The sequence below is a fragment of the Spironucleus salmonicida genome, chromosome 6 (assembly GCF_000497125.1).
Source record: "Spironucleus salmonicida strain ATCC 50377 chromosome 6, whole genome shotgun sequence".
Classification (NCBI taxonomy): domain Eukaryota; phylum Fornicata; order Diplomonadida; family Hexamitidae; genus Spironucleus; species Spironucleus salmonicida.
The window spans coordinates 1337691-1360748 of NC_090601.1; the positions used below are offsets into that span (position 1 = coordinate 1337691).

At 35.1% G+C, this 23058-nt stretch overlaps 16 protein-coding genes across 16 annotated transcripts; 8 read left to right on the plus strand and 8 right to left on the minus strand. All coding sequences in view use genetic code 6, as the record gives it.

Annotated features, from left to right (window-relative positions):
- Positions 1–390: 390 nt before the first annotated feature.
- On the plus strand, positions 391–2400 carry SS50377_26418 (uncharacterized protein; the record flags this gene model as incomplete). Its single annotated transcript, XM_067910226.1, has 1 exon — positions 391–2400. The coding sequence occupies one exon, from the start codon at positions 391–393 to the stop codon at positions 2398–2400; it is 2010 nt and encodes a 669-aa protein (XP_067762982.1).
- A 2923-nt stretch (positions 2401–5323) lies between these two features.
- On the minus strand, positions 5324–6706 carry SS50377_26419 (uncharacterized protein; the record flags this gene model as incomplete). The annotated part of the gene is made up of 1 exon (XM_067910227.1): positions 5324–6706. The coding sequence occupies one exon, from the start codon at positions 6704–6706 to the stop codon at positions 5324–5326; it is 1383 nt and encodes a 460-aa protein (XP_067762983.1).
- Positions 6707–6821: 115 nt separating this feature from the next.
- On the plus strand, positions 6822–7292 carry SS50377_26420 (uncharacterized protein; the record flags this gene model as incomplete). Its single annotated transcript, XM_067910228.1, has 1 exon — positions 6822–7292. One exon carries the CDS (start codon positions 6822–6824, stop codon positions 7290–7292), a length of 471 nt encoding a protein of 156 aa, XP_067762984.1.
- Positions 7293–7294: 2 nt separating this feature from the next.
- Positions 7295–8194, minus strand: SS50377_26421 (uncharacterized protein; the record flags this gene model as incomplete). The annotated part of the gene is made up of 1 exon (XM_067910229.1): positions 7295–8194. The coding sequence occupies one exon, from the start codon at positions 8192–8194 to the stop codon at positions 7295–7297; it is 900 nt and encodes a 299-aa protein (XP_067762985.1).
- Positions 8195–8516: 322 nt separating this feature from the next.
- Positions 8517–8801, plus strand: SS50377_26422 (uncharacterized protein; the record flags this gene model as incomplete). Its single annotated transcript, XM_067910230.1, has 1 exon — positions 8517–8801. One exon carries the CDS (start codon positions 8517–8519, stop codon positions 8799–8801), a length of 285 nt encoding a protein of 94 aa, XP_067762986.1.
- A 489-nt stretch (positions 8802–9290) lies between these two features.
- Positions 9291–10115, plus strand: SS50377_26423 (Ankyrin repeat-containing protein; the record flags this gene model as incomplete). Its single annotated transcript, XM_067910231.1, has 1 exon — positions 9291–10115. One exon carries the CDS (start codon positions 9291–9293, stop codon positions 10113–10115), a length of 825 nt encoding a protein of 274 aa, XP_067762987.1.
- Positions 10116–10171: 56 nt separating this feature from the next.
- On the plus strand, positions 10172–10888 carry SS50377_26424 (TRNA methyltransferase subunit; the record flags this gene model as incomplete). The annotated part of the gene is made up of 1 exon (XM_067910232.1): positions 10172–10888. One exon carries the CDS (start codon positions 10172–10174, stop codon positions 10886–10888), a length of 717 nt encoding a protein of 238 aa, XP_067762988.1.
- A 19-nt stretch (positions 10889–10907) lies between these two features.
- SS50377_26425 (uncharacterized protein) lies at positions 10908–11165 on the minus strand (the record flags this gene model as incomplete). Its single annotated transcript, XM_067910233.1, has 1 exon — positions 10908–11165. One exon carries the CDS (start codon positions 11163–11165, stop codon positions 10908–10910), a length of 258 nt encoding a protein of 85 aa, XP_067762989.1.
- Positions 11166–11732: 567 nt separating this feature from the next.
- SS50377_26426 (uncharacterized protein) lies at positions 11733–12341 on the minus strand (the record flags this gene model as incomplete). Its single annotated transcript, XM_067910234.1, has 1 exon — positions 11733–12341. One exon carries the CDS (start codon positions 12339–12341, stop codon positions 11733–11735), a length of 609 nt encoding a protein of 202 aa, XP_067762990.1.
- A 133-nt stretch (positions 12342–12474) lies between these two features.
- SS50377_26427 (uncharacterized protein) lies at positions 12475–12789 on the minus strand (the record flags this gene model as incomplete). The annotated part of the gene is made up of 1 exon (XM_067910235.1): positions 12475–12789. One exon carries the CDS (start codon positions 12787–12789, stop codon positions 12475–12477), a length of 315 nt encoding a protein of 104 aa, XP_067762991.1.
- A 1028-nt stretch (positions 12790–13817) lies between these two features.
- On the plus strand, positions 13818–15500 carry SS50377_26428 (uncharacterized protein; the record flags this gene model as incomplete). Its single annotated transcript, XM_067910236.1, has 1 exon — positions 13818–15500. One exon carries the CDS (start codon positions 13818–13820, stop codon positions 15498–15500), a length of 1683 nt encoding a protein of 560 aa, XP_067762992.1.
- Positions 15501–15668: 168 nt separating this feature from the next.
- SS50377_26429 (uncharacterized protein) lies at positions 15669–16112 on the minus strand (the record flags this gene model as incomplete). Its single annotated transcript, XM_067910237.1, has 1 exon — positions 15669–16112. The coding sequence occupies one exon, from the start codon at positions 16110–16112 to the stop codon at positions 15669–15671; it is 444 nt and encodes a 147-aa protein (XP_067762993.1).
- A 575-nt stretch (positions 16113–16687) lies between these two features.
- SS50377_26430 (Seven transmembrane protein 1) lies at positions 16688–17584 on the minus strand (the record flags this gene model as incomplete). Its single annotated transcript, XM_067910238.1, has 1 exon — positions 16688–17584. One exon carries the CDS (start codon positions 17582–17584, stop codon positions 16688–16690), a length of 897 nt encoding a protein of 298 aa, XP_067762994.1.
- Positions 17585–18168: 584 nt separating this feature from the next.
- SS50377_26431 (uncharacterized protein) lies at positions 18169–18951 on the plus strand (the record flags this gene model as incomplete). Its single annotated transcript, XM_067910239.1, has 1 exon — positions 18169–18951. The coding sequence occupies one exon, from the start codon at positions 18169–18171 to the stop codon at positions 18949–18951; it is 783 nt and encodes a 260-aa protein (XP_067762995.1).
- A 234-nt stretch (positions 18952–19185) lies between these two features.
- Positions 19186–20745, minus strand: SS50377_26432 (uncharacterized protein; the record flags this gene model as incomplete). The annotated part of the gene is made up of 1 exon (XM_067910240.1): positions 19186–20745. The coding sequence occupies one exon, from the start codon at positions 20743–20745 to the stop codon at positions 19186–19188; it is 1560 nt and encodes a 519-aa protein (XP_067762996.1).
- Positions 20746–20823: 78 nt separating this feature from the next.
- Positions 20824–23043, plus strand: SS50377_26433 (Vesicle-fusing ATPase; the record flags this gene model as incomplete). Its single annotated transcript, XM_067910241.1, has 1 exon — positions 20824–23043. The coding sequence occupies one exon, from the start codon at positions 20824–20826 to the stop codon at positions 23041–23043; it is 2220 nt and encodes a 739-aa protein (XP_067762997.1).
- Between the last annotated feature and the right edge of the window lie 15 nt (positions 23044–23058).

Sequence of the window (23058 nt, forward strand, 5' to 3'; positions counted from 1 at the left end):
ATTAACAACAACGAATAAAGAAAGTCTCACTTTAAATACATAGATCCCTACTATTACTGGTTTGAAAAGAGGCAAGTAAATATGTAAAATGTATCTTTCGAGCAAGAGTTATTATAATAGTCTAAATAGTTCTATTAGGATTACAATTTAGGTAGGATGTAATTATAAAGGCAAAACTTATACTAGAGGAGCTAAAAAGCTCAATAAAATGTTGAAAAGTGGGCAAAAAATAAATGATACTATTAGTTTTATCTGTCACAAATTATCAATTATTATATTGTAACTAAATAAATATACATACCTATCTAATGTACATATTATATTTGTTTTCATTGTATTTTAAAATTATATTAAGTATTTTATCTATTATATGATAGATAATAAACAGAAATGAATAATAATTAATCATTTTTAACAGATACTACATAAGACGAGATTATAGAGTTCACTTAGTAATTGAAACTAAAATGTGAATTAATGTTAAATATGCTACCAAAATAAGATTAAATTATGGAATTGTATAATTACATTAATTAGTAAAATATTACTGATGTAATAAGAGGTATCTGGTATAGTAAAGTATTAGTTTTGATTAATTAAACTATTCAACAGCTAGAAATATATCCTGGAATTGATTAATTGTATAATAAGCCTGAAAAGTAGTAATTTAGTATGACATATTTTAACAGTAATCATTAAAAAACTATATTTAAGGAATTAATGAGTTAATCATTGGGGTCAAATTAATAAGTACAAGATATTTAAAATATCGATTTGTTAGAGTTTGTTTAATATCTCTTATTTTAGTTGGTCAAATTGGAAGATATGCAAGATAATACATTAACGCAGCGTAGTATATAAGAATCTGAAATTACAGTATAAGTAAAGCCAACATATATAAATATATTAAAAAATAAAGTAGTTACGCAGAAGATCACTTAGCGTTATTATAAAAAATTGGAATCATGTTAAAAATTTATAGATAACTACTAGTTTAATGAAGTTATATATTTATTTTTATAAAAATTTGATGAAGTTAAACTAAATTTAGATTTTATGTTAGTGCAATCTATAAAAGATCTAAATGATCCTAGTTTAAATGATTTATTGACGGAAATGAAGATATGTTAACCACTGCCTGAATTTACTATCTAAGCATAATATTAAGATAAAAATAATATGTTATAGTAATAGTTTGATAATTTAACGATACAATATAATGAAATTTTTAAGGAATTGATGTAACTTAGGTCTTAATATTAAACAAATCACTCACAAAATTAAAACAGTTCTACCTATCTGTAGTACTCAAGAGTATTACAGTGCGAAACGGATGACATAACTGATTTGTAATTAGTGAATATAGGTATCTAAACTTCAGATTAGTGTGATTATTATATTAATGAGTAAGATAGTATAAGCTAATAGCAAGGATCATATTTTAATACAGATATTAGTTTTAATATTAGCAACATTTATATTAGATCCTTAGCATATATTGATTAAATAAAATTAGAAGAGGAATAATTATTAGATATTTATGAATTTCTTTATTTGAAACCAGAATATATTGCCGTAAATAGTATAGATGGTATTTTATAAGAGCCAGAAAAAAAGTATATAGGAATAACCGAATTATAATTAGATATTAACAAATATTAATAATAAAATTTAAAATTATAATAAGATATTCAATTGTTATAAGTTAATAGTAATGAGATTTAGAAATAAAATGATGTATAGATGTTAAATCTAAACGGTTTATAAAAATAATTTAAAACGGTGAAAGCTTCACTATAAAAATAATTATTAGGTTTAAAGTTAAAAATTAAAAAATCATAAACTATGACAAATAATCTCTTATTCATTAATTCTTAACAATCTACTAATGTGTTGTTAGCAAATGCGACCGTGAATGAAATTACCTTAACTGTATAGAGATTGTAACTAGAGTAATAATTATGGTAGGAGGATTATAATGATGCATTGAAATAACTTAAAAATAAAAAGCCCTTAAAACCATTAAAAAATACTGTTAGTAATGTTCAGGTTGATAATCAAATCTAAACAGATGATATGACGGTACATGAGATCATTAACAATAATCGTTCCATTTAGGTATCATATAATAATATAGATGTCGAAAATTCCAGTAAATAGAATCACTTTCTTGATTTATCTTCTAGATATGATGCATTATAATCAGTAATTAAACTTTAAAAGCATATTATTGATCTTGAAAAGGAATTAACATAGGAAAAATGTAAATCACTCAGGTTTTAGTAGTAAACAAGTTTATAACGGCATGATGTATTTGAATTGAGGTCAAAAATTTCAACATTATTAGGAAATTCATCAGATGGTGGTTTGCTTTTAAGTATGTAAGTGTCAAAGTAGTGATGCCAGCATTATTGTAATAATTACTATAATACTTGCAACAGTAACATTTTGGTGAGATTTCTTATTATTTTATTATAGAAGAAATTGTTTGTCCGCTTCTAGTTACTCTTATTTGTTTGTTAACCGTAAAATATCATAACTAATTTTATTTCTTGATGTTTATAAGGATTTTTACAGTGATTATTAAGGTTATATTTACTATATTTATAATGATTTTACAAAAGATAGTTCTTATTTTAAATTATTGAGCTAATTTTAAATATGTTCAATATTTATTTCTGGTTAAGATTAGATAATATTTGCAGGTTTCATACGTTAGTTTAAGCGTTTCTATATTCTTTTATGAAATGGTAGAAGCTATGACAATCTTAGGATCCTATTCTATTATGTTTGCAATAGGATTACATCTGTGCTGTGTGATTATATTTTACTTAATTTTAGTTCATCTAAATTGGAGTCTTTAACTATTTGGGTAGTTACTTGCTTCAGAAAGGTAGCACGCTCTTCCTCTGGTAGGTTCAGCAACGCAGCACGCTCTTCCTCTGGTAGGTTCAGCAACGCAGCACGCTCTTCCTCTGGTAGGTTCAGCAACGCAGCACGCTCTTCCTCTGGTAGGTTCAGCAACGCAGCACGCTCTTGCTCTGATAAGTTCAGGAAGTTAGCACGCTCTTCCTCTGGTAGGTTCAGGAGGGCAGCACGCTCTTCCTCTGGTAGGTTCAGCAACGCAGCACGCTCTTGCTCTGATAAGTTCAGGAAGTTAGCACGCTCTTCCTCTGGTAGGTTCAGCAACGCAGCACGCTCTTCCTCTGGTAGGTTCAGGAGGGCAGCACGCTCTTCCTCTGGTAGGTTCAGCAACGCAGCACGCTCTTGCTCTGATAAGTTCAGCAACGCAGCACGCTCTTCCTCTGGTAGGTTCAGCAACGCAGCACGCTCTTGCTCTGATAAGTTCAGGAAGTTAGCACGCTCTTCCTCTGGTAGGTTCAGGAGGGCAGCACGCTCTTCCTCTGGTAGGTTCAGGAAGTTAGCACGCTCTTCCTCTGGTAGGTTCAGCAACGCAGCACGCTCTTCCTCTGGTAGGTTCAGCAACGCAGCACGCTCTTGCTCTGATAAGTTCAGGAAGTTAGCACGCTCTTCCTCTGGTAGGTTCAGGAAGTTAGCACCCTCTTCCTCTGGTAGGTTCAGCAACGCAGCACGCTCTTGCTCTGATAAGTTCAGGAAGTTAGCACGCTCTTCCTCTGGTAGGTTCAGGAGGGCAGCACGCTCTTGCTCTGATAAGTTCAGGAAGTTAGCACCCTCTTCCTCTGGTAGGTTCAGCAACGCAGCACGCTCTTCCTCTGGTAGGTTCAGCAACGCAGCACGCTCTTGCTCTGATAAGTTCAGGAAGTTAGCACGCTCTTCCTCTGGTAGGTTCAGGAGGGCAGCACGCTCTTGCTCTGATAAGTTCAGGAAGTTAGCACCCTCTTCCTCTGGTAGGTTCAGCAACGCAGCACGCTCTTCCTCTGGTAGGTTCAGCAACGCAGCACGCTCTTGCTCTGATAAGTTCAGGAAGTTAGCACGCTCTTCCTCTGGTAGGTTCAGGAGGGCAGCACGCTCTTCCTCAGGTAGGTTCAGGAAGTTAGCACGCTCTTCCTCTGATAAGTTCAGGAAGTTAGCACGCTCTTGCTCTGGTAGGTTCAGCAACGCAGCACGCTCTTGCTCTGGTAGGTTCAGCAACGCAGCACGCTCTTCCTCTGGTAGGTTCAGCAACGCAGCACGCTCTTGCTCTGATAAGTTCAGGAAGTTAGCACGCTCTTCCTCTGGTAGGTTCAGGAGGGCAGCACGCTCTTCCTCTGGTAGGTTCAGCAACGCAGCACGCTCTTGCTCTGATAAGTTCAGGAAGTTAGCACGCTCTTCCTCTGGTAGGTTCAGCAACGCAGCACGCTCTTGCTCTGATAAGTTCAGGAAGTTAGCACCCTCTTCCTCTGGTAGGTTCAGCAACGCAGCACGCTCTTCCTCTGGTAGGTTCAGCAACGCAGCACGCTCTTGCTCTGATAAGTTCAGGAAGTTAGCACGCTCTTCCTCTGGTAGGTTCAGCAACGCAGCACGCTCTTGCTCTGATAAGTTCAGGAAGTTAGCACGCTCTTCCTCTGGTAGGTTCAGGAGGGCAGCACGCTCTTCCTCTGGTAGGTTCAGGAAGTTAGCACGCTCTTCCTCTGATAAGTTCAGGAAGTTAGCACGCTCTTGCTCTGGTAGGTTCAGCAACGCAGCACGCTCTTGCTCTGGTAGGTTCAGCAACGCAGCACGCTCTTCCTCTGGTAGGTTCAGGGGGCAGCACGCTCTTCCTCTGGTAGGTTCAGCAACGCAGCACGCTCTTCCTCTGGTAGGTTCAGCAACGCAGCACCCTCTTCCTCTGGTAGGTTCAGCAACGCAGCACGCTCTTCCTCTGGTAGGTTCAGGAAGGTAGCACCCTCTTCCTCTGGTAGGTTCAGCAACGCAGCACGCTCTTCCTCTGGTAGGTTCAGGAGGCAGCACGCTCTTCCTCTGGTAGGTTCAGCAACGGCAGCACGCTCTTCCTCTGGTAGGTTAGGTTCAGGAGGCAGCACGCTCTTCCTCTGGTAGGTTCAGCACGCAGCACGCTCTTCCTCTGGTAGGTTCAGGGGGCAGCACGCTCTTCCTCTGGTAGGTTCAGGAAGGCAGCACGCTCTTCCTCTGGTAGGTTCAGGAGGCAGCACGCTCTTCCTCTGGTAGGTTCAGGAGGCAGCACGCTCTTCCTCTGGTAGGTTCAGGAAGGTAGCACGCTCTTCCTCTGGTAGGTTCAGGAGGCAGCACGCTCTTCCTCTGGTAGGTTCAGGAAGGTAGCACCGCTCTTCCTCTGGTAGGTTCAGGAAGGTAGCACGCTCTTCCTCTGGTAGGTTCAGGGGAGCACGCTCTTCCTCTGGTAGGTTCAGGGGGCAGCACGCTCTTCCTCTGGTAGGTTCAGGGGGGCAGCACGCTCTTCCTCTGGTAGATTCAGGAGGGCAGCACGCTCTTGCTCTGGTAGGTTCAGCAACGCAGCACGCTCTTCCTATATACTATTATTATCGGAGACATCATCATGATCATAATCAATTATGAAGGTATTAATAAATAGATCCTTTAACTATAGATCAATATTCTACATTTTATTTACTAATGGCTATATCTCTTCATTACTGCGATTATCTATAACCTCATGTAATTTTAAGTTTACTTTAGAAATGGTGAAATTATCTTCAAAATCTTAAGATGGATGACAGCTAATTTGTCTTTTTTCTTAAATTACATATGAATCATCATCCTATAATTCGGAAATAGATTATAAAGAAGAATTTTATTTAATGCTATTTATAGCTGAATATGTGTTAGGAACGAGCTGAAAATTTTTACGTTAAGGTTTCTAAAACTAATTTTAGTCTATTAAATTTAAGCTAGATGATAAAGAAGGAAAATTTTATATCTGATTTTACTACTTTTTATTATCTATTAACTTAATGTATGTTTCTTGTAAATTATCACATGCAGCTGCATATTCATTTAGCATGAATTAAATATCGATACTATTTTCATGTTAGTTTTGAATGTTTTAAAACTCACTTTATTAATCTAGTTAAAATTTAACTATAGATTCAATAATTAAGTTTGTTGCTTTTTAATTACTGAAATATTTATGTTATAAATTTTCAAAATTTTATATACATTTTTGCGTTCCATGAAGTTCTGAAACAAAATATCTAGAACTCCTTGTTGTCCCAGAAGTTAACAATTTCGAAACGTCCATACTCGACAGCTAAGAGCTTAATAGACCATTTCTTGCTCCTAAGCTTTTAATATTCTAATGTTTATGTTTCTTTGATTTATAGAGTTTAGATACTTATTCTAGGATGAGTAACATAAATTCTGTTGGTAAAACTTTTTATAAGTCCCGTTCTTTATCCTATTATATACCAACTGACTATCTGGTTAATTAGTACATTACATGTCTTTTATATCTCATCCAGTTATAAATATCTTATAATTTTTCTAAATCCGTGGGAGGAGAATATAATTGCTCATAATCTATTAGGATTTAGTTTCCCTTTATAATTTCCATAATTACGCCCAAAATATCAACATTCCAAACAATTTTTGTGTCATTATTACAACTAAACTCTTAAACGAAATCATATAATTCTTTCAGCTATTTTTACTAAGGTAGAATGTTAAGCAATAATGTACACTATGTTTACAATATTTTTAGAAATTTTTCTGCCTTATTCTCATTTAGCTCTTCGGTATTGTTGTCAAAAAAGGTAGTTTAGTATTTATGCATTGTAATTTTCTAAAGTTGCTTTATCCATTATAACAATATATAACGAACTCATAAAAATAGAAATCTATTTTTATTATCTATTTTATTATACATTATTATCTATTTAACTTACTACATGCGTCATTTAAAATATCTGATTGCAAATCAGCTAAAAACTCCCACACGGCGCAACATGTTTAACTTTACCAAAGTGCAGTTTGAACTAGACTAAAATATTGTGGAATAGCTTAATTTAAAGATCGTAAATGTAACCGATTTACACTTTAGTACACTCAATAAGCCACCGAACGCAATTTTACGGTTCATACGTGCATTTAAACGACTTAAAAATAACTCCCATATCGTTAGTTTGGATCATGTCGATTTTTAAGTTACACCTCCTGCAAAATGCACGGATCAAAAAGTGATTTAAAAGACATAATAATATTATGAATTTCGAAAGTCATAAACAAGGCAGCAGAGAGTAAAAATTCTCGAGTAGATTGAATTCGATGTCCATATTGGATGCATTCGCAATCAGCCTGTCACATATCGATACCGCGAGGTCTCCTAAATTTTGAAAAATTACAAAGACAAACTATTCTGAGATCACTGCATTCTAGTTTTGTTTCGCATCATCTCCTCACAGGCTGCTCTTCTGGCATTCTATGCATCATTTTAGTTGAAAAACAGCTTCCGTCCGTCTAATGAATTTGGATTTTTACAGTCAAATTTCGTGATCGGAAAATTATGAAGAATAGTCTCGTAGTTGCTCTAATTGGATATTGATGGTTTCTTAATAGCTTCAATTTTTTCTATTCCAAAATCAAGTGCAGATTGTCTCGGCTGGTGGTGTACTGTTTGTTTTGGTACACATTCGCCGTTCCATAAATCCGATTTTTGGAAGTCTATATTTATTTTTGGTTATGTTACTTGCTTTTCTAAGGTCTGTACATTTTCGTTTCTTTTCTTGCCATATATTAATTGCTGCTCCTATCCAGGCTTTTATGGTATTAATTTTTTGACAATTTCGCGGATTTACATATCCGTGGTGATCCCTGCCCGGTTGTTGAGATCTCTTGGAGCTGCTAAGACTCTATGATAGGGTTATTGTTCCGTTGTTTACGCATTTTTGTAAACTTTTTACTTGGGGGGTGGTATTTCCGCAGAAAATAAATCAGATTTTAAGTAATTGTTAGTTTTTTGGGAATGGATTTATGCTCCAAATGGATCTGACGCTGGCTAATTAGAGGAGTTATATTTTCTCGGTTTTTCAGTTTCTGATGTGAAAACTGAGTTTGAATTAGTATTTAATGGATGCGCTTTATGTGGGATCGGACCAGGAGACGAAAAAATTGTTTGGTGTGACTATACAGTTGATGGTTTATCTTTTGAAACAATTTGATGAGATTACTTAAAGGTATCTACGTCCTATGCTGTGTAAAGTGACTATAATCTCTAGGCATAGCCAGGTACTGGAGGAGGCTGTGAGGCATGGAATACTTTCATATTTTAAAAAGGGCGGTGATTAGCAATAATATAATTATAATATGATTAAAAGTCTAGTATATTAAAAGATTGGATTATGTAATTATTTATATAATTTATTGTTTTTGCGATCCAAGAAACTATTTCACAAGTATCGAATTCAATATTTTTAAGCATAAAGTAAAAAATGAACAAACTAAAAAGATCTTCATTCTTCTTTACTGAAAAAAGCAGTTCTAACTTAATTCACCTACCATTCATTGATAGATCAAAATACAGGTACATTATAGCGTCACCTTTCCTCAAAGAACGCGAAGATAAATTCATAAATTAATAAAGCGAAATGGCACAACTAGCCCTGGAAGAGCTCAAACGCCGTCAGCTCTAGAATACTGAGCCAATCCATCCATTGCACAATTTTCCATGGGAACCTACTTTTAAGAACTTGACACCAGAATGGTTATGTGGATGTCTTACTTCACAAACAGCTGTTTAGTGCTTGGCAAGCAAAAAAGGTGCATACAAAATAATGCTTTATTTTGAAAGGCTAAAGAAGGACATAATGTTGAAGGCAGAAATCAAGGCCAAGAACAAGAATAAAAACAGCATATTATTGCTAACGAAGTGAACTATAATTAAATATTATTTTAAAAAATATTTTAGAAGTTGTATTTATATGGCTAAAATGCGAAATTTGGAATTTACGTAATTTTCAAAGTCTAAAAATTGAATTGAATTGAATTTCAATATGAATATAAAAATGAATAAAAACTGATAATGTGAATATTTTTCATTTAATGACATTTAATATAAACAAATGTGTATCTAGATATATTTCTGATAAATCATTCCAATAATGAGTTTATATAACACTTATGATTATCCTAATACATTTTATTTATTCGTTTTGTGAGTATTCAATATTATCTGACAAAATTACAACGCATGCTATTCAATTTCATCTTTACCTCTCAACTGTAGGAACCTTATTGTCTTCCAGATCATATTCAAATTATATTATACTATAATATAACTTTACTAAATAATTTATACTAAAAAACCTTAGAAATTATTATTTCCATAGATATATATAATTCATATAAAATTCATCTTAAAAATGGGCGTCCCCAGTTCCATTCCAGAAAACTCCGTAGAGATGCTACATTATCACCTAGAGCTTGATAACTTTAAATCAGCAACAATAATGATACCAGATTTTTTATAAACGTGTCAGGAGACGTCCCGTACGACGTCACTCATGATCGCAGCACGCCGTAACAGTCTAAATATGATAGAGTTACTTATGGATGAACTAAAAATGCAAGATTGTAACGGTTAAACCGCCTTGCATAAGGCTCTTATTTTTAACAAACCAGAGGCTGCTAAGCTTCTGCTGGCGGAACGCGACATCCCAGATAAGTCTAACTCGACACCCCTTCACTTCGCAGCAATGTCAGGATGTTTGGAGCTCATAAAAGAACTTAAAACTGAGAAAATATGTTTCGATGATCTTTAGCGGACACCACTTATGAAGGCTGCGATGTACCGCAAACTTGAAAGTGTTTAATTACTTACAAATCAGTGTGGTTTATAAGATGATAATGGTCTCACAGCATGTGCTTTGGCAGCACAAAGAGGGTATCCAGAAATTGTCAAAGAACTTATTTCTGAAGAAGGAGGAATTGTCGACGGGATGGGGAGAAGTTTGGTCTAAGTTGCAGAATAAAGCGATTAGTATATGATGGTGGTATTCCTAATGAATGGATGCGAGGGATTTAAAGATGGGAAATATAATAAGGAACTAAATGTTAAAGGAAACGAACTGAAATTATAAGCTGAGTAGAGGAAATAGGAGAAGACTGACGATGGAGACTCTAGTGGGAATGGAAATCCAAGTATAATAGGCAATTAGAGCGTTCGAAGCATGGATGGTAGTGCATGAGTTTTATTTTTTATTTTTTCATTTCACTTTAATCTCCACTTTAATAATTAAATTAAATGGAAGGTTTTAAAAATCGCCCAGATTGCTAGTCTAAAGCATACTAGAGGTTTAGGCATCGCCCACATTCAAATCCATTAGCAGATAATAATATACCTTTACCTGCTGTCAATGCCGATGAATTTCCCTATAATGATTTTTATCCTGAACAAAATTTCTCTTCATTTTCTTTAATTGATATAGGATGTGGTTATGGAGATTTTATTTGTAAAATGGCTAGTGAATATTCTTAAAAATCCTTCCTAGGCCTTGAAATTCGTGATAAGGCAGCTGCTATTGCCCAGCAATAAATTATTGATAAAAGAGAAACCGAGAGCTGCTTACTGAATGCTGCTGTTCTTCGATGTAATGTTATGAGACAATTGCCTATTTTAGTATCTAAAGGGTCAGTAGAAGCATTTTCTATTATGTTTGCTGATCCTCAATTTAAATAGTAAAATAAAAGAAGAAGAGTTTTAACACAAAGTTTTGCTATAGAATTATAGTATTATTTGTAAAGTAAAGGGCTAATTTTGTGTTGTACTGATGTTTAAGAACTTAGTGAAGCTATGGACGAAGGTGTCAAAGAATCAGGGCTCTTTGAAAAAATTGATACTTAAGATGGGTTATGCGCTTCATTTCTTAAACATTTAAATTAGACTGCTGATGCATAGAGGCATTTAAGAAAAGATGATGATAAAACTATTTATGTCAGTGTCTGGAAAAAATTGATTTGAAATATTTCACTCATTCCGATCAGATATCAGATAGCGTATCATCATTTGGAACTGTATATATTCCAGAGTCAAAGTCTAGCTAAAAGTCGTAATCTTGAAAGCAGTCTAATATCGAAGGCTCCAAATAAGATAATTGCTACAAATATTTTTTCGGTATCAATGACTAAATATCTACTTCATAATCATCCTTTTCAAATATATCACTGCTCATCCCTCGATCATTTTCAAACATATCCATAACTGTGTGAAAGCTAATGTTTTCTTGGGATGATCCCATATTTTGGAAATAAATATTATCAGCATATTATTTTATTGTTTAATTATTACATTAAATATTGTGGTTTATTGAGTGTAGATAAAAATTCTTGTTTTAGTATATTATTATAAAATATACTTAATTAGTAAAAACTGAAACCAAAAATTAGTAACAATAATACCTTATAAGACCTAATAAGCTAATTATAGTAGCCGAAACTATTAAATCTTAAGATAATCTCTTACTTCAGTAACTCACTAATGTGATACATACGATAAAATGATACTATAAGCATAAATCATTTTTATTTTATCGAGTCAGAACGTTTACCGCGCAAAGTAGAGTTTTCCCTTTTATTACTTAATTTAGTTTATTAAACATATTATTAATCTGCAATTTATAAATTTCAGATCTCCCTTACTTAACTCTATATCATACTGTATTACTTCATATAAACATACGTTAACAATTTTTCCTTTACACTCCTCATTTCCACTTCCTTAGTTTAAGTTCACTTATAGAGCATAAATTTTGACCCACTCACGTAATAAACGTTATTATTAGTAATACCATAACAATATATCACTCTCATTTAGTAAATTTAATGACAAAAATTATTATAAAGCTAACTATTACCACGATGATCATGGCAGTTTGAATAAGGCAATGCTTATTTTCAGTCGCAGCAACTTTTAATGCTAAACCACCACCCTTTGTGAATATGCTTCCCACACCTTTTGCTCGGCCCTAAAGATCCTCAATTTATCCGTTTTGGCGTGCTAATTCATTGTTCATGTTATCAACAGTCTCCTTTCCTTATGTAAGGTTAGATTAAATCACATTTTTAAGGCCTTATACCTCTTCTACATCCGTATAGAGGTCACTAGCTACGTTCTCTGAAGCACTTAGAGCCTAGAATTATTTCACGTGAAGGATCGAATCAATGATGGATGTCTATTATTGGATGAACATTTATTGAGCCGTCACAAGCTCTTACTGTGTGGGTAAGTGTAGGTTGATTAAGTTAGTAACATTCATCTGTTTAATAGTACTTTAAAGTAGTTTCTAAGACTATTGAAGACAGTCATCAGCTGCTTCAGCTGGTTCGAAATCTCGTGTATTTGTAGCTTCTTGCAGCAGTTTTTTGATCTTGAGATGCAGAGATATTATCTGTTCAAATGTCTATGGTATATTCATTTTGATGGTATTTGATATTGGTATATAATAAATATGCTCACACATATAATTATATTCGATTAATATTAACGATAATGTGGTACTATTATTTATATCGTGTTTAGTATGTTTGCAAACAAAATGTAATTTATTCTCACTACATATCTACACCTGAATTCCTATAGGACTATATTCCATTTGGATCAAATCGAAGCTCGATAACCTCTTCCTACTCATATTCAATAGGCAATGAATTTTCTATTGACATCTCTATGGATAGTCGCTGCTTTTTATCTGTGTATATAACTGAATTTTACGAGAATAACATGTTAACATTACAATCAGCTTTGTCAATCTTATATGAGCTGCTCTTTGATGAGACAAATATTTTGGATCCAATTATATTAGCCTAACTCATATATTCTCTTTTGAAGAAGAGCCCTTAAAACTTCACCTTACACGTTCTCATTTCAAAATTAACTGATCATTTTATTATATGCTTTTATATAATCCTAGTTAAAACTACTATTAAAATAATTTCTCTATAATTACTTATAACAGATAATAACATTAGTTATTCGACCTAAGAATATAAGTTTATAATAAACCAAAATAATACTTTTTATTAAATGTATATGTCTAACTTAAAAATAGTAAAATAGTAAAAATAAACTAATGCAGGTGAATTAAAAATTAATTTAAGTCATGTAAATTTAAATAGATATATATAAAATAATAGTTAACTATCGATTTTTATTATTATATATTTAATTTACAATATAAAAAATATAATAATCTAAAGTTTAGGTAACGAGAAATCGAATATTTGTTGATTTAACTGTATTTTAGTGATAAAATATATTTAAAAAACTAGGTATCTAATATTGTAACCTGCTAATAAAATTTCATTAATCAAGTATTTTCATTTTAGTTAATTTGGTATTTTTAATTTGTACGAGATGTTGTAATCATCATGTATGTTGATTTTATTATTATCAATGACACTATTATATTACTATAATTGTCCTGAGATTTAAGAAATTTCGAATATGATGATAAATTATAGCGTAACTATTTTTAGTCACTAAAGTATGAATTATTTCTAATAACAGTAATAAGAAAACTATTTTCCTAAATATGATTATGCATATATTAAGATATTTTTGAAATATCTTTAAGTATATAGTGAAAATAGTTAGCTATATATCTTATCTAGAAAATTTGTGTTGTAATTTCAATTTTCATCAAATCTTATATTATTTTATGGTAAAATTTTATATGTACAATATAAATCAAAATTCACTAGACGAAGTGACTACTTCGTTCAAATTTTGATAATAGTTGCCTACAAGAGACTTATTTATATTCTTTGACAGCTTAATCCTAAATGACAATGACGTAGTATCCGATCCTTCTACTTATTTCATATTGAAATAATGGGATTCAAAACAAATTATACTAATATTATTGTATATATTCTAGAAATATATTGAAAAAATGAAACTTAATTCGAATGTGTCTAAAAAGTTAAACATATTAAAGCATACACCTGGCTGTGATTCTTGCAAATTATCTGTAGCATAAGACTTATCATATTTTATTATTGGTATTAAGGATAAATTAGACTAGTTGTAGCTAACTTGTAGCTTTCGTTAATATCTACCTGCTTCTAAAAATGTTCCATCAATCCCTATAAGTAAATGTAAAATTTGTGGGCGAAACTAACTTTTTTCATGCCTATCTTAAGTTATAGAAGAAATATCAGAAGAATGGTTTTTTAATCTAATTTCCTCAATTTTACATATTTAATTTAAAGATTTATCAAAAAAAGTTTGGTAGCTATTAGATTTATGCAAATAGATTGATGTCAAAAGAATACAAAGTGATAAACCACTCATTGAAAACATTTAAATATAAACAGATGACGCCGAAGTAGGATATAAAAATAATTTTAATAGAATAGCACATATAGTAAATTGTAGCTCTTTACAGCCTGAAACAGTAATAAGAAGCATTGAGAATCTTATTAAAGATCTTAAAGTACATTAGGAGACTGATTACTCTAAAATTATTAATAATTAGGAAGAAATTATTTTGCAGGTATAAAATGAGGTATAACAATTACAGTAATAAGTGCGAATAAATTATAGCTTATTTTAATAAGAGAAAAAAAATAATTATTCATAAGAAGTTATGAAGTTGTAAAATAAACTTAAAACCAAAGACGAATAAATGGAAAAGCTGCATAAATCTTAAACTTTTAACGAAAGAAAAACTCTTCTTAACGAATTTGCTCGTTCATAAAGGCCTTTATCATCAATTGATGAATTTAAAAAATCATTCTCACCAAGAAAACTTATAAGCCCTCTTTCTCATTCATAGAATAAAGATAAGGAAGAATATTAACCTAACAATAAATATTAAAAACAAGTAAACATACTTCAATAGGAAAACAATCGACTTTATTAATAAAATTCAATATTTGAATAAAAATTATAATAATTAGAGAAATAAAGATATTCATCTGCCAAAACAATTACTTTTGCCCAATCAGTTGCCAAAAATGTATAAATTGATTAAAAAATTATCAAAACATAGACTTCGGTAATAAATGATTAATCATAGGAAATCACACTTTTTAAAGATAATATTCATGTTTTAATGTAATAAATAGTTTCTCTTCATATAAACTTATCAGAAACACGTAAGAATTAATTTTTTTCTATAAAATATAACACAGATGCATCAACTTATGTTAAAATATTTAAAAAAATACTTAATTAATTAAATATTTCATAATATACATAAGAATAAATCTCAGATCATTTTCTGTCAGTTTTAGAATTTATGAGCTCAGAAGAGATTGTTAATAAATTTACTGAATTCTCTGGAGTATAATCTCTTGATTTATGTAATATCAAAAGCATGTTTAGCGAAAGCACAGAAATATACATTGTAAGTATTATGAAGGATTATAAAACATTATCCCTGATTAAAAATTTAGCATCAGTCGATGGCTTTATGTATGATTTCATGTATCCAGTTGATCTTTAATTTAATGTTGTTTGTGCAATTTTATGTATTTTTGGTCTAAAGCCACTTTGCAAAAAAGGGTATGGTATACCTTGGTTAGTTGGTGATAATGGTAGTTTTGAAGGTGTTGAGTGTGAAGTTTTATGAACTAATCATCTGTAAATTAAAAACTTCATAAATATCTATTAGATGTAGCAAATGCAGTATATATTGAGATTATATAAAATATTACTATTTTATCATATAATTTTCGTATTATACGAAATTTCTGGTAATTCTGTCACCCCTGCTGAACGTATTATTATACTCAATCTATCACTCTTCTATCTCGGCTCTGATGTCCTCTATCTCCTTCCTGGAGACGAAGAGGTCGTGGTCCAGCTCGAGCAGTACCGACCTAGCTAGGGTCCACAGTGCTTTCTCAGCAAGGCCGAACCGCTGCGCAAGGGTCTCAGCTATGCCGTCCTGGTCCCGGGTGGAGGTTGAGGCCAGCAGGAGTACGACCGGGATGGTAAGTCGGTGGGCTTGCAGTTCGGCGCTCAGCCTGGTGAAGAATACTGCGGACACCAAGAGCATGTCCGTACCGAAATTCGACTCCGCGAACCGCAGCATTTCGGATACCTGGGACTAGAGCTTGGGGTTCGGCGCCTGAACGAGTGATTGCAACTGCACATGGATCTGCAGATTCCGCCCTTCTCGCACCTAGTGCCGTGCCGCTGTCGCCAGCTTGTTGGTAAATTGTCCGTAGGAGCAGTCCATTTTTAGTAAGAAATCACTCTTCAAATATACACTAATTAAGTATATTGTAATTTATTTAGTTTAAGATATATCTAATATCATTTTTATCTACTAAATAATAGAATTGCTTGTTTCTTGTTTATAAAGAATATGATTAACTTGTTATTTTATACCAATATTATTGAGATAAGTTAATTACCGATATATACCAGTTTCTAGATTTATTGAGAAGTAAAATATCGAAATAAGACATAATACCGAATGTATATGTTTTTAAAAACATATACAGTTTTATTAAATCAATGATTTATCATTTAAGTTAGATGTAACAATAATATTAATACAATAACTACTGCGAAGCTAATAATTTTAAATTATTAGTAACTCCTCGGTAAGTGAATTGGTTTTAAAAATGAATATATAATAATATTTATTAAAAGTAATAATAATTAATATTTTAACATTTGAATAATAAATCTTTGCATTATAAGTAATCTCATGGATCAATAGATAATTGTTAATGGGAGCCGGACGAAGTTAATATAGATGAATAACTGAAAACTTTAGTATGAAAACTATAGAGTGAAAGCAAACTTTCAGTGCTCTGTTCCCTCTTCTGGAACTGCATCATGAACAGGAGATTCAACACTTTCAGGTTTTTTATAAACCTTCGTGTAGTAATAAAACTAACATAATATTACAACGTCAAGTGAAACTGGAACAAATGCTGCCAGGAAATACGGAATTTGGTCATATGATGAGGAAATGTTGGCTGAATCAAAAATATAAATGCTTGCCGTTGAAAGGCAAAGCTAAGAGAGCTATGTAACATTAGCCGCTATAGTGATACAGAACATAACGACAGAGAGTCCTTCCACCGACTTTCTTTTATAATTCAAAGCTATCTAAAACGGCCTTGTCAGACAGTAAAATGGTACAGTGGCATAACCTAACACCAAGCCTATAATATTTCGAGTTTTCGATATTACGGGAGTGCTGCACTCGGTGAAAACCCCAGTTGTAGAGGTGAAAAGCTAACCTTATAGGACTCCGATGGTAATCAGAAGCGAGATAACATATGCGAAGATCATCCCATAAATGATACCTTCTTACAAGTTAACTTTTATTGACCGTGAGATAGGTGTTTTCTTAGAGTAGAAAATCTACTAAAATATCATCATAATATCCATTGATATCCAAATTGCTGCTAATATTTTTTAAGTAAATAGTAAATCTAGAATAAACACAGAAATTAAATTCAATGCATCTCCAGACACCAGAAAGAGTATAAAGCCCCATGACATACCACCTGATGACTTTATAAGATACTGCTCCCTAATTTGAGGGTAATTTGCGACAACCCAGCAAAATAGAGAAAGCCACCCAAAAATGAATTGGGCATAATCTAGATTGTTGTACTTGCAGTCGCCAAAAGCTGCATTAATGAAGGCATTTGCATCAGCTCCACTTTGTTTTGCGCATCTGCAAGGCATTATAAAATACTTAAGTTAAGAAATTATATCTAGAATATATATTAAAAATAAGCATAAAGTATGAAAATTACATTTTTATCTATTAATGATTATAATAATTAGTTTTTTAAGTTTATTCATTTATATATATTAATAATATATGTTTAATTATGGGTTTTAAAAATAATTAAAATTTTATTCTTACTTTAGCTTTAATTCATAAATAATAGTTAATATTAGTTTAGGTAAAATCTCACAAAATATATAAGTGTATAATCTATGAATAATTTATATATATAATTTTTAATATAAATTACGTATTTATACTAAATACAAATTTCAATATAATAACTAATTTATCTGTAATAATTGAATTTTTTAATATAAATATATTAAAATTATTATATAATTATTAAAGTATTTTTTATTTTATTCATCAATTACGTTTTTTACATAGTTTTTAAATACGAGAACTTATAGAATTCTAATTTTCACGCTATTCAGCTCGCTTTGAACAGGTTGTAAATTGATAACTGTTATACTGAAAATTTTATCGCACTCAAAGAAGCGCCTATGCTAACTAACTACCTAAATTGCCTTATTTCATGATTTTGCAACCTTTTTACAAATTAGCGCATATTTGTTCATTCTATTACTATAATTACAGCCAATAAGCTGCATATTTAGTGGAAATTCCGTGTATTTTGAACATAGATCCTTAAAATACCATGCTATGCTTTCGCTAGAAAATAAACCCACAATTTTGCAGGGCCTGGCGCACTACTAGCGCATCTGATCGCTACATTACGCCAGCAACATCCCAAGCGAAATAAAAGCAGCACAATCAGCGCCTAACTTTTACCCAAGAAATGTACCGCATTCTAGTGCCAGTTATGCATTCTGGACGCGTTTTAAGCCATTTTCACGCGTAACGCCACGCCAAAACAACATTTTCACGATATTATCAGCACCATGACCTTTAAAACGCTCAAACTGGCCAGTCAGGCTCTCCTGCGGGCGTTACTGGCGCCAGCTTCCGGTACTGCTTCATTTTAAATAGTGGAGTGGAATTAATATATTTTATATATAATAATGATAATAAAAATAAAATATTTTTCCGCTCCTTTACAACGTCGCGATTCGGTACTGAATTTCTGGGCAGCGGCGCCGCGTTTTGCGCGAATTTGAGGGCCTGTGGCAGAGAGCGTTTGTGCAAAATTCATGTCAGTCGCACTGCTTTGCTTGAGCTCGCTGGGTAAGAATAGCAGGGGCTAGCTGGTGCATTTGGGGGCGGTTCAAGCGTAGATACGATGGCAAAATTACGGTGTTAGCTCTGTTTCGAATATTAGTATTAAATATATATAATAATCATAATTAAAATATTCTGAGTATCAAGTACACACGGGTTTAATTTCTTTGTTTTGATTCGATATCAGCGTGCAAGATGGCCATTTTGGTTATATTGTGTGTTGAAGGCATGTTTAGCGTAGTGAAAATATTTTTTTGATATTTTTTAGCATTTCTAAGGCGCTTTACGTTATAGAAACCGTTTCTACTCTGTACAAATAATAACTTCATTATAATATATTAATCGATATCATTAATATTAAAACGTTTTTATCTCAATCACATTTACTCACCACAAGCACGCCGTTGCGCTCCACCAGCCGGCGCCCCCAGATGAGCAGCACGGCGAGACACACCAGGAACTGCTCGCCCCCGGAGTAGGCGAACTCCCACTGGAGAGAAATAGCCTCGGCCGGGAGCAGGACCAGCGTCTAGAAACCACTGAGCAGGTGCCGGACATACAGCTCGGAGCTTCGCGTATAATAGCTCTGGATGCTTTGGAAGTTCGCGGAATCGGAGCTTCCTGTTGGTCCGAACCCTCCAACGAAGGTGCTTGCAGCGACTGCATCGTACAGGGCCGCCTGATATGCCAGGAGCTCTCCGTTGGAGTAGTTGGAGTGAACTAAGAGTGTATCCGTGTTGTGCACGTAAGTCTCTAGGTCAGGAGCAAAGTTGGGCGCGAATCCAGGCGAGATACGCGTCGTTGCGAGGCTGCCGTGGAGGCTGCAGATCTCGGCAATGAGCGTCTAGATGATCTCCCCGTAGTACTGGTTTTGCTCCTCTACGTCCCGCTACTCCTCAATAATGTCGCGGAGGTGAGTTTGCTGGGTTTGCATCTGCTGGGAACTGGTCTGCATGTCTTCAATGTACTCATTTAGGCTTACCACTTGGTCCTGGAGGGCTTCGATACGATCATTGGCAAGCTATAGCTTCACCTCGTTTGTTTGGACGTGCAGCCTGCCAGTGTGCATTTTCGTGAAGCGCTGTAGTTCAGCAGACTTCCGGCCCGGACAGGGCACCTTTGCCTTGCGGACGATACTCTGAAGAAAAATCTTCCTGTCCTCGAGTCCCACTGTAGTTTCAAGTACTTTACACTGATCATCTCGCGCCTGCAGCGACTTCTTGAGGAATGAAACCTCATCACTTTCCCGGAAGGAAATACCTTGTTAGGAGAGGGTCTTTATGCGGTTGTACTATTGTATATATAGTGTAAGGTCCTTATCCAATTAGTTATTTTGCTAACGTATCGTAGCCAGCTAGGCCTCATAATCCTTGGATACCATATCGTCGTGACTGGCTTTTAATGACCTAAGATGGTCAAGCAGGGCATCCGGTGTTACAAAAGAAAGCTGAAAAAGCTGTGCTATCTCCTTTATAGCACGCCGATACTAAGACTGTCCGTTGCCGTCAACCTGGACCCCGGCATCTTAATAGGTGGTCGTAGATCGCTGGTTATGCTTTACTAGAAACTCTGTCGAAAAGTCTAGTAAGAACAAAACGTTCTTATCGGCTGAAAGTTTTTTGAAGTTAATGTGCTGCAGCCCCTGACACAGCTCAACGAAGGTAGAACTACTGACCTCGGCAGTAACCAAATCGATAAGGTTCTTCAATGCAGGTCTTCTACACGCGCAGCATTTTCTGAGCGGCGGAACCTGGACTGTACCGATGGGGAGGTCAAACTCAAAAGTGCACGGGAAGGCTCTTTCCTGTATGATTGTTCGTAAGTTGACGATGAATGCTTTGATCTCTAGAACCAGCAGCTACTTGCACGAGTCACATATGTCCTGGGCCCTAAGATAAAATAGCCGTTGGGAGACATGGCCAGTAAGTGTCATCTTTTGTAAGCCCAATAATATACTGGATATTAGTTTCTAGTGAATACCAGAGAATACAGTTCCCTCCAAATAAATCGAATGGAGTTCACCTTCGAACCATGCAAGGCTACCCAGACGGACTAGGCATTACAAAATTGCGCTTTCCTCAATACTTCAGATTATAAGATCTGCTGCGACAAGGTGCAGACAGTACCGCTCTACTTGCAGGCAAATGGTATTGTCATGCTGTGTCAGCCGTTACCGGAGGTCAAGGCTGGCTACATTATGCTCAATGCACAGCTTAGGACGCATGCTAGAATATCTCTGATTTCTAAGGCTGCGTTCATGGCCTTCATTTCATCCTAATAGAATTACCTAGAGTCAGTTTAGTTCACCGTGGCCCCAAAGAAGACTCTTACCAATATTGATTCTGATGAACTCTTTAATATCGTGAAGCAGTCCTTCAATAACCGATATTTCTACCCAGGTGCGATTTACTACACAGACTACCAGGGCACCACTCTTGAGATGTCACCCAAGTAGGAAGGTATCCTCAATTCATTTACCTAGATCAGTTTTTCCCCTGCCCCTGCTGCAAAAAAGTTAATACTATCGGGGTCCCACGTTGATGGAACTACAGTTGGACAGAGCGCCTTATCAGACGCCTTCAAGAAAATGGCAAAATCAGAGATAGAGGGAGGCGACTAATCGGAAAATGAGATCGACATCCAGTCTATTGGTATTGGAGGCCTCAACGCCCAGTTTACGTAGATCTTCCGTAGGGCCTTTGTGTCGCGCATGTTCCCGCCCCATCTTGTGCGCAAATACGACCTGTAGCATGTTCGTGGTATTTTACTATTTGGTCCTCCGGGTACTGGGAAGACCTTGATAGCACGAAAAATAGGCCAGTTGCTGAACACGAAAGAGCCAAAGATAGTATCAGGGCCAGAGATACTCGACATGTATGTAGGAAACTCTGAGGCTAACATCAGAAAACTGTTTGCCGATGCTGAAAAGGACTGGAAGGAACTAGGCGACGAATCTGAGCTACATCTTATTGTGATGGATGAACTCGATGCCATCTGCAAACAACGTGGATCCCGTGGAGATTCTACCGGCACGTACGACTCGATAGTGAATTAGCTTCTTGCGAAAATGGATGGGGTGGACTCCCTCGGTAACATCTTAGTGGTCGGTATGACCAATAGAAAGGACTTGATAGACAGTGCGCTATTACGTCCAGGTCGTTTCGAGGTGCATGTGGAAATCCATCTTCCAGATCTCCAGGGCCGTCACCAAATTTTACTTATCCATACTAAGACTCTGAATGACAATGAGGCTCTGGGGGTTGATGTAGATCTGTTGGATATTGCAGGACGCGCCCAGAATTTTTCTGGATCAGAGATTGCAGGGCTGGTGCGTTCAGCTTAATCCTTCGCTATGTCGCGCGTGGTATCAGGGCAACTTCTAATCCAAGGCAAGAACGCCGAGCCAACTGCATTCACAGTTACCCAGGCTGACTTCGTGCGCGCACTCGGAGAGGTGCATGCTGGATTCGGAAGATGTGATCCTTCGTTGTTCGAGTAGATTCAGTAGTTCAATTTTCTACCGCTTACGGCTTCTGCCCAGATATTAGAAACCATCCAACAGAAAATCACGGCATCTTAGAATGCGCACATTCACTTATCTACACTTATCCTTACCAGTTTCGCACCCGGAACCGGTAAGTCTTCCATCCTAGCATAACTTTGTAAGGAGACAAAAATAGAGTTCATCAAGTTCATTTCGGCAGATTCACTCATTCGGCAGGCATCTACAGAGTAGTAGCGGGCGGCGATAATCGCCCAAGCGTTTGATGACGCAAACCGAGTACCTGAAGCTCTTATAGTACTAGACGGGATTGAACAAATCGTCTAGTTTGCGCCATCTGGAATGCGTTATAGCAATGTTATCCTACAAACTATCCTCCCACTACTAAAGAACCCCAGAAATGGCCGTGTTTTTGTACTGGCCAGCACAAATTGCATGGCTGGAATGAGCGACCTAGGAGTACTGGACTGCTTTATTAACCGACTATCTGTTGGAACCATGGATCTTCCTTCTATGCAGGAGGTAGTCAGAGAGTGGTGTATGGCGAAGAATTTGATATTCTAGGGTAACCTGTAACAGTTCCAAGGCTTTCTAAAAAGATAAGAGGCTGGTATCGAGATTAGCCTAAACCAACTTCTGTTCGCTTTGGAATATGCCCGAGGGAGCAGCGAGGGAGCAAATCTGATTGCGGAAGACCTAGAAAAATAACTGGATGATACTGGGATCTGAGTGACGACTATAGCT